The 9,644-nt window shown below is 62.6% G+C and overlaps 1 protein-coding gene across 1 annotated transcript; it reads left to right on the top strand.

The window, feature by feature from the left end:
* The first annotated feature begins 311 nt into the window (after window positions 1-311).
* NES (nestin) lies at window positions 312-9,644 on the top strand. Its single transcript, XM_047841146.1, is given in 5 exon segments — window positions 312-939; window positions 941-1,259; window positions 2,284-2,408; window positions 4,127-4,200; window positions 4,440-9,644. Coding segments are annotated over 5 exon segments (5,709 nt in total). The 5' UTR covers window positions 312-478; the 3' UTR covers window positions 9,170-9,644.

Here is a 9,644-nt window from a genome sequence, read left to right on the forward strand (position 1 = left end):
AGAAACCGAGCCTCCGAGGAGCGCAAGAAGCGGTGCCCCTCCTGAGACGCGCGCCCCGCCGCCGCCCCGGGGCCCGGGCCCCCCTTCCACCGGCCCCGTTCTGCGCACAGTCCGCTTTTATGGGGCTATGACCCTTCCTCGCGGCCTCCTCCCTCAGAAGGCCACTGCGTGGCGTCTCTCCCCGCGACTCCAACACGGCGGGGCGGGGCGCAGGGACGCGGGCCGCCCCGCTTCCCGAACTCCAGGGGTTAAGGCCCGGGTCCCGCCCCCTTTCCCGCCAGCCCGGCGGGAGTATGAATAGCCCCGTTCCCTCCGCGGACGTCCAGTCGCCGGGCTGCTCCTCGCCCCGCCCCGTCATTGTCCCCGCCGGACTCCCTTTCCCGTCCGTCCCCCGTCCGTCCTCGGAGCTCTGAGAGTCGCTGGCTTCCCCCGCCGCCCCGCGTCTCTCCACCGTCGGCGGGCCAGCCTTGCGAGCAAGATGGAGGGCTGCCTGGGGGAGGAATCTTTCCAGATGTGGGAGCTCAACCGGCGCCTGGAGGCCTACGTGGCGCGGGTCAAGGCGCTGGAGGAGCAGAACGAGCTGCTCGGCGCGGAGCTCGGGGGCCTCCGGGCGCAGACCGGGGACGCCTCGTGGAGGGCCCGCGCCGACGACGAGCTGGCGGCCCTGCGGGCGCTCGTCGACCGGCGCTGGCGCGAGAAGCACGCGGCCGAGGTGGCGCGCGACAACCTGGCGGAGGAGGCGGAGGGCGTGGCGGCCCGGTGCCAGCAGCAGCGGCGGGCGCGGGAGCGGGCGGCGGCCGAGGCGGCCCGCAGCCGGCGCGAGGCCGAGGCGGAGAAGGGCGCCCGGGCGCGGCTGAGCTCGCGGGCCGCGGAGCTGGAGCGGGAGCTGGAGGCCGTGTGCGCGGCGCACGAGCAGGAGCGCGCCGCCCTGAGCGCCCGGCCCCGCGCCCCCCCGCCGCCCCGCCGCGCCCCGCGGGCCTCCCGCGCCGGCCCCCGAGCTGCACGAGCTGGCGCGGCGGCTGGGCGAGGCGTGGCGCGGGGCGGTGCGCGGCTACCAGGAGCGCGTGGCGCTCATGGAGGCGTCGCTGGGCCAGGCCCGCGAGCGCCTGGGCCGCGCCGTGCAGGGCGCCCGCGAGGGCCGCCTGGAGCTGCGGCAGCTGCGGGCGGAGCGCGGCGGCCTCCGGGAGCGCCAGGCCGCGCTGGAGCACAGGTTGGAGGGCCGCTGGCAGGAGCGGCTGCGGGCCACCGAGCAGTTCCAGGTGACCGCGGGGTGCGGGCCAGCGGGGCGGGCCCCGGGGGGCCGGCAGGGGGGCCGGGGGGGGGGGTTGGCCCGGGGACGGCAGCGGGGAGCGGGGGCGGAGGTGCTGCCGATGCGGGGGCCGCTTCTCAGGGAGGCCGACCTGGTGCCGGAGGCCCTTGACTTTCCCAACTTTGTCTAGAGGAGGGCGGGAACGGCGGGGGTTCGGGGCCCTGTCACAGCGCGCCTCCCCCCCCCCCCCCCCCCCCGCCTCCCGGGAGGGCAGCGGGGCGCAGGAAGCTCGCGGTGGCCTCCTCCTCACTGTCCGGACGGTTCCCGGGCCTCTCCCTCGGAAGATGCGCACGACACCGCTACCCGCCCCCCGCCCGCGCCCCCGCCCCCGCCCCCGCAGCGCGGAGTCGGCGGGTCTGGCCACTGCCCTCCTCCCTCCGACACGGGGCGCGGGTGGGTCAGGGGCCCTGGGTGTGCGGCCACCAGCCCTTCTCCCGTGTCTAGGCTTCTCAGCTCCCCTCGCACATTCCAGAGGCCTGGGACAGCTGCTCCCCCTCGCACGGTGCGATGGGGCCAGCAGCTGAGAAAACAGCCTCCTGCCTGGGCCAGACAGAGGTCCCCCCCTCCCCCCCCCCCCCCCCCCCCCCCCCGTCTCTCTGAGAAGAAAGATTCCAGAACTGGTGGGAAGCGGAGGGGGGGTGGGGGGGCTGGTGTGAGGACCAGGAGACTGTGATTGGGACCGGCCGTTGGCCTCCAGCCCTGCGGGGCCCCAGGCCTCTTGATGAATGGTTTTTCCTTCTGCTTCCGCTTCCACTCCCCCCCCCTCCCCTCTGTAACCCATCTCCTCTCCTCCTTCCCCTCCCCTTTACCACGGGAGAGGGGCCACCGTCCTCCTCTTGGGAGGGATTCGGGCGGCCCGGGGCGGAATCTGCTCTCCAGAGAAGTCAGGCAGGGGGCCGGGGGCCGGCCGCCCAGGGGGCTGCAGGTTGGACGGCAACCGCCCCTTCACTGGCTGCCTCTGGCTTGTCCTGCAGCTGGCTGTGGAGGCCCTGGAGCAGGAGAAGGAGAGCCTGCAGAGCCAGATTGCCCAGGTCCTCGAAGGTCGGCAGCAGCTGGCACACCTCAAGATGTCCCTCAGCCTGGAGGTGGCCACATACAGGTATGGGTGGACCCGCCCGCCCAGGCGCGTGCGTGCGCACACACACCCTCCCGAGCAGAGACCCCCCCCCGCCCAAGGGGCTCAGGGCCATGGGTGCTGGTAACTGTGCTACCACTAGATTCTGATTCTAGTCTGATCCCTGCCATACCAGGCTGTGTCCCCCCTGAGCCCACCTGCTCCCCCGTGGTCCAAACCATAGAAGCATCCAGTGCCAGGAAACCCCTCAAGGAGAGGTGATGTTGCCGAGGGGGACGGCCTCAGGAGAGACAGCTGGACATGTGTGGGGCATCTCCATCCAGACCCTCCCCCAAGGGGGTGAAAAGCCCAGTCTCTGTGTGTGTGCTCATGCGGAGGGGGTGATGTCCCCGGGCAGCCCCAGAAAGGAGGAATTGCAGGTGTGGGGGGTGGGGTGGCGCTGACTCGCCACCTGACCTGGGCCTCTGTCTCCCTGTCTGCAGACGGGACATGGGCCGGGTGACATCCAAGGCCCCTTCCACACTGACTCCCCCTCAAGCCCCAGGGCCCTGGCCCTGCCTAGCCCTTCTGCTGATCACATTTCCTGTTGGCTCCAGAAAGGCTGAGACCGAGGAAGGGCTGGTCCTGGTTCTGTGGCCTTGGGCAAAGCCACAGTCTCTTCTGGGAAACTGGTCTGCTGGGCTGAGGACCTAGTGATGAGCCCGAGGAAGGGGCTTTGCCACGGGGGGGGGGGGGGGGGGCAGGGCTAGACACGCTATGAGGGCAATGCCCCCAGAATTCACAGGCCAACAAAATCAGGGGGCCTGGGACAGGTTCAGGAGGGCAGGGGAGGCAGGGCCCAGAGAGGGAAGGCCAGTGAGGGTCTTGGGACGGGGAAGAGAGTGTTGTATGGCCATGGAGCCCAGAGCCCAGAGAGCAGGACAGAGGTGTGACCATGGCAGTCACTCATCAGACTCAGAGCCCTTGAAGAAGAGTAGAGAGAGAGTAGATGTTCAGCATAGCTTCCCCCTCCCCTATCAGCCCCCTCCTCCTCATTCCCCGTGGGGCACTGAGGCAGGGTCATGGACACAAAGACCTCTGTTGCCCTGAAAGGCTTGGGATCCAGAGTGCTTAGAGATCCCAGGATGAGGGTCTTGACCCCCAATCAAACCACTGAGGGGAAGGTCTGGGCAGGCTTAGCCACTGGTTTTTGAAGCATGAAAAGGATTTAGAGAGAGAGCGCAGAATTCATTTGCTTTTGTCTGTGAGCAGCTTTGGGGGCCCTGGGGGAGAAGGAGGGAGCCTATATCCCATGGGAACGGCCTGAGAATTCCCATTTCCCCCAGGAAGCCCCCTACCCAGACCCTCCAGAAGGCACTGCGGACAAAGGCAGCAATTAGCATGAGAATCGGCCCCACAGGGAGGATGAGATCACTGGCCTGGGTGTGTGTGTGTGTGTGTGTGTGTGTGTGTGTGTGCACACTGTGGGAATCTGCTTGTGTCTGTGAGTCTAGCCCTGTGTCCCAAATAAGTGTGTGGTGCCGTGTGAACCAAGTGTGTGATATCTGCGGGTCTGTGTCCGTGTGCTTTCACGTGTACAGCCAAGTATAGCCCCGCGTGTAGCTTTTGTGTGACAGCGGTGACAATGGAGAGGAAGCCTGTGGGGCCAGGGACCGCAAGCTTAGCCGAGTTCTCCGGGGCTGGCTTGCCTGCAGGCCTTTGGGCAGAGGAGGACTGACTGACTTTTCCTCCCTCATCCCCAGGACCCTCCTAGAGGCTGAGAACTCCCGGCTGCAGACCCCCGGCAGTGGTTCCAAGGCTTCCCTCAGCTTCCAGGGTAAGAGGAGGGGGGCCAGATTCCCCCAGACTCTCCCCTTCTTTGCTCTTTAAACCCTGGAGCCATTCCTCTCCTGGGAGGCAAGTCTAGGTCTTGACTCCTTGGCCTCATCAGCCGGGTGTGTACTCTCAGCTCCACTAGCCAGTGGAAGGTGGGGGCAGGGCTCACGGCACTCTTGCTGGAAGTGGGGGCCCCTGCCCGTACCTACTGACCCTGTTTCTTGCCCTCTGCCTTTCCAGACCCTAAGCTGGAGCTGCATTTCTCTGGGACGCCAGAGGGCCGGCATCTGGGACCTTTGCTCTCTGCCCTGAGCCCTACTCCCCTCTCCTCGCCCTTGCCTGACACCCTGGAGACACCTGTGCCAGGCTTTCTGAAGAGCCAGGAATTCCTCCAGGCCCGTACCCCAACCTTGGCCAGCACCCCCATCCCGCCCACACTTCTGGCTCCCTGCGCTGTTACAGATGCAGAGATCAAAACCCAGGATGCCCCCCTCTCCCTGCTCCAGCCGCAGCTTGGGAGGCAGTGGGCTCCAGAGGCCATATGGGCTAAAGCCAAGGAGACCATCCCTACCAGCGTCCTGCCAGGACCAGAGGAACCCGGGGGTGAGCAACAAGAGGCCAGTACAGGCCAGTCCCCTGAGGATCATACCTCCTCAGCCCCACCCCTCAACCCTGACCGCCCTAGTTTAGAGGCCAAAGGTGGAGAACCCAAAGGGTCTGGAATGTCCAGCAGATTCCAGGAGGAAGGTGAAGGGCAAATTGGGGGGCTGGCAGAGAAAGAAACAGCCATAGAGGTCAAAATGGTGAACGGTCTGCAGCAGGAAACATGGCAAGAAGATGGGGGTCTGAACATGAAGAAAATCCAGGACTCCCAGGGTCATTTGGAAAAAGAAACTCTGAAGTCTCTGGAAGAGGAAATTCAAGGGCCACTGATGTCTCTGGAAGAACAGACCCATGAGACACTGAGATCTCTAGAGAAAGTGAATCCAGAATCTCTGCGGTCTTCAGAAGAAGAGAGTCTAGACACATCAAAAGGTCTAGAAAAGGAGAATCAAGAGCTATTGATGTCTTTAGAAGAAAAGAATGCAGATGTAGTGAGACCTCAAGAAAAAGAGACTCTAGAACTACTTAAGCCTGTAGGAAATGAGGACTCACAGACATTGCAATCTCTAGAAAAGGAGAATCAAGAACTAATGAGGTCTCTTGAAGGTACTCTAGAGACGTTTTTATATCCAGAGAAGGAAAGTCAAGAATTAGTGAGGTCTCGAGAAGAGAACTTTGAGTCAATGAGAGATCTAGAAAAGGAGAACCAAGAGCCACTGAGAACTCTAGAAGATGGGAATCGAGAGAACTTGAGACTACAAGAAAGAGAGAACCAGGAGTTTCTGAACTCTCCAGAAGATGAGAAGCACAAGACCTTGAGAACTCTAGAAAAAGAGAACCAGGAACCACTGAGGTCTCTGGAAGAAGACCAGGACACAGGGAGACCTCTAGAAAAAGAGAACCAAGAACCAGTGAAGTCTCTAGAAGATGAGAACCAGGAGACAATGAGACCACTAGAAACAGAGAACCAGAGGTCCTTGAGGTCTTTAGAAGAAGAGGACCAGGAAACAATGAAGCCTCTAGAAAAAGAGAACCAAGAGCCAGTGTGGTCTCTAGAAGAAGACCAGGCAACATTGAGACTTCTAGAAAAAGAGAACCAGAAGCCAGTGGGATCTCTAGATAAGAACCAGGAGACACTGAGACCTCTAGAAAAAGAGGACCAGGAGCCAGTGGGGTCTCTAGAAGATGAGAACCAGGAGACATTGAGACCACTAGAAAAAGAGAACCAGAGGTCCTTGAGGTCTTTAGAAGAAGAGGACCAGGAGACAATGAAGCCTCTAGAAACAGAGAACCAGAGGTTCTTGAGGTCTTTAGAAGAAGAGGACCAGGAGACAATGAAGCCTCTAGAAAAAGAGAACCAAGAGCAAGTGTGGTCTCTAGAAGAAGACCAGGCAACATTGAGACTTCTAGAAAAAGAGAACCAGAAGCCAGTGGGATCTCTAGATAAGAACCAGGAGACACTGAGACCTCTAGAAATAGAGGACCAGGAGCCAGTGGGGTCTCTAGAAGATGAGAACCAGGAGACATTGAGACCACTAGAAAAAGAGAACCAGGGGTCTCTAGAAGAAGACGACGACCAGGAGACAGTGAGGCCTCTAGAAAAAGAGAACCAAGAACCAGTGAAGTCTCTAGAGGATGAGAACCAGGAGACAATGAGACCACCAGAAAAAGAGAACCAGAGGTCCTTGAGGTCTTTAGGAGAAGAGGACCAGGAGACATTGAAGCCTCTAGAAAAAGAGAACCAGAGGTCTCTAGAAGAAGATGACGACCAGGAGACAATGAGGCCTCTAGAAAAAGAGAGCCAGGAGCCAGTGGAGTCTTCAGAAGAAGACCAGGCAACACCGAGACTTCTAGAAAAGGTGAAACTAGAACCACTAAAGTCTCTTGGAAAAGACCAGGAGATATTTCGACCTCTTGAAAAAGAGAATCAACAGTTATTAAGATTCCTAGAAGAAGAGAGTGCAGAGGTGATGGGATCTCCGGAAACAGAGAATTTAGAATCACTCCAGTCAGCAAGAGAAGACTTGGGAATATTGCAGCCTCTAGGAACTCGAGAGCCCCTGTGGTCTCCAGGAGAAGTGAATCAGGAGACAATGAAGCCTCTAGAAAGGGGAAGTCAAGAGCCACTGGAGTCGGTAGAAGAGAACCAGGAGACATTGAGGCTCCTAGAACAGGAGAACCAGGAGTCCCGGAGATCTCCAGGAGAGTGGGGCCTAGAAAATTCGAGACCTCCAGAAGGGAGAGGTCAGGAAAGTCAAAGGTGCCTGATGGAGGAAGAGACCCCGGAGCAGACGAGGAATCAGGAGTCCCCGGGGTCTTTGAAAGAGGAAAGGCAGGAGTCCCCGCTGTCTGCCCGACCCCAGGGGAGGGAAGAGAGAGTGGCGGACCAGGAACTGGATCAGGAAACGCCCCCCAGCGGGGCCGCAGGGGGCAAGGAGGCCGAGGCAGAGCTGGACGTGAGGGAGTGGGGTGGCCTCCCCGGGAAGTCCGCAGGGCACGGAGAACTGCAGCTGGCAGCCGCAAGGGAGGTCTGGAGCTCAGGGGAGGGGCGCCCAGGGGGCCCTGAGCCCGAGGAGCAGAGGGTCCCGGTTGAGGGAGCCAGGGGGGAGGGAGGCCCCGAGGGCTTCCAGGACCCTGAAGGGCAGCCAGAGCAAGCGGGGGGCCCGGGCCTCCGAGCTCCCCAGGGAATGTCGGAGGGGAGAGACCTGGTGTTGGAAGGTGGAGAGGAGGCCCCAAGGGGTGGCCAGGTCTCAGAGGTCGCCTCGACGGCTGTGGGTGAGGCTGCTTCGGGCAGCCAGCAGGGACCAGAGCGGGAGGTGGTGGTGCCACCCGTGGATGAGGAAGGTTTGGAGGCAGAGAAGAGGCAGGGCTTGGAAGAACCCCAAAAGGACCCAGACGAGGCAGCTGCTCTGAAACCAGAGCTTTCCAGCCCAGCAGGGAGGAGCACAGACCTCCCGGAGCCTCCCAGGGGCTGGGAGGAGTCGGAGCCCAAGGCCCCCTGGGGGGCAGAGGGGGCGTTCCCTGCCGAGACCCTGTGCCGAAGTGGTACCCCTCAGCCCGGGCCCCAGGGGCCCGAGGACGCAGGGGAAGAGGCAGTGTTAGAGCCCGCGTCGCTGCCCAAGCCTTTGGAGCCCCGGTCGCCCACCCCAATCCCTGGAGATGCCCCTGGGCCCCAGCCCCTGGCTGTGGGAAGCCAGGAGGCTGGCTGGGGGCTGGAGGGCCGAGCGGAGGCTCTGGGAGGGGTGGAGGGGGAGCCAGAGGAGCTGGGTTCTGAGGGGAGCCCCGAGGATCTCCAGGAGGAGGGAGAGGAGAACCGAGAGGACAGCGAGGCTGATGAGCTTGGGGAGACTCTTCCTGACTCCACTCCCCTGGGCCTCTATCTCAGGTCCCCCGCCTCCCCCAAGTGGGACCTGCTTGGGGAGCAGAGGCCCCCCCCTCAAGGGGAGACCAGAAAGGAAGGCTGGGATCCTTCTGTGCTGGCCTCTGAAGAGTGTGGGGCCCAGCCAGGGGAAGAGGAGGAGGGGGAGGAGGAGGGGGAGGAGGGGGAGGAGGGGGAGGAGGGGAGGAGGGAGGAGGAATGCGGTCAGGACTCTGACTTGTCGGAGGAATTTGAGGATCTGGAGGCTGAGGGTTCTCTCCTTCCTGGGGTCCCCGGGGAGGCTGTGGAGCCTCCAGGCCAGAGGCCTCAGATGCTGCTGGAGTCTGCAGCCTGGGAAGGGGATGGGGAGTCTGATGGGTTTGCAGATGAGGAAGAGAGTGGGGAGGAGGGCGAGGAAGACAAAGAGGAAGAAGAGGGGAGGGAGCCAGGGGCTGGCCTGTGGGGCCCAGGGCCCTCTGTCAGCACCCTCCGCGCTCTGAGTGGCCCTCAGAGAGGGACCCTCCCGGGCTCTGAGACCGTGGATGTCAGCGTTCCCTGGGACGACAGCTTGCGAGGCATAGCAGCCGATGCCGGTGAGGAGTCCCAGGACAGCACCGAGCCCGAGCCCTCGGGCTCAGAGGAAGAGTCTGCTCCCTTGGAGAGGGAGGACCCAGTCCCTGGCCCTCTGGAGAGCCACTGTGGGATGGGAGACACGGGCCTGGGGGTAGGGGACACCCTTGGGGTCAATGGTCGGGTCCCCAGCTTGAAGGAGGAGTTAGAGCATGTGAATGGGGGGGTGGTAAATGGGCTGGAGCAGTCAGAGGGAGGAGGGCAGGGAGAACCAGGGGGCCCCGAGGGGGACCAAAGGAGCCCCTTGGAGGACGAGGAGGAGGGGGGTGCCCTGAAGACTCCTTGGGCAGGACCTTCTCTTCACCTGGGCCCAGGCCAGTTCCTGAAGTTCGGTCAGAGGGAAGGAGACGTGGAGTCTTGGTCCTCGGGCGAGGACTAGAGCGAGACCCCTCTCCCCTCACTGAGGACTTGGTGGGGTGGGGGTGGGGGCCCCGAGCCCCCTCCCTGCTCAGAGGCAGCACCCTTAAGTTATGATCTCTTGACCTGTGGTTTCTGTCCCGGAGGCCTGACTTGCCAGGGCGAAACAAGGGGTGGCACAGGGAGACGCTCCAAGAACAGAGGCCCCCAGACCCTGCGAAGGGGCCACCCCGCCGGCACTGTCCCTCGAGGCTTAAGCCGGCTGAACCGCTGTAGGACTAGGCCCTTTCCTGACGCCCCCTTTCTCCCCCTCCTGCCAGTGGGGGAGGGCTCCTCCCAGGAGAGGGGGCTGTGGCACCCTTCACCGTGATGTGCCCCCTCATCGCACCTTCTTGGGGTGTCTGGCCACCCGTGAGGGTGTGTTCCCATGTCCTGACCCCCTGTGTTCCTGCCCCCTCGTGTCTGGCTCATCCTTGCCTGAATAAAGTCATGCTTCC

This window comes from Prionailurus viverrinus, chromosome F1 (assembly GCF_022837055.1).
Source record: "Prionailurus viverrinus isolate Anna chromosome F1, UM_Priviv_1.0, whole genome shotgun sequence".
In the NCBI taxonomy this organism is placed as follows: Eukaryota; Metazoa; Chordata; class Mammalia; order Carnivora; family Felidae; genus Prionailurus; species Prionailurus viverrinus.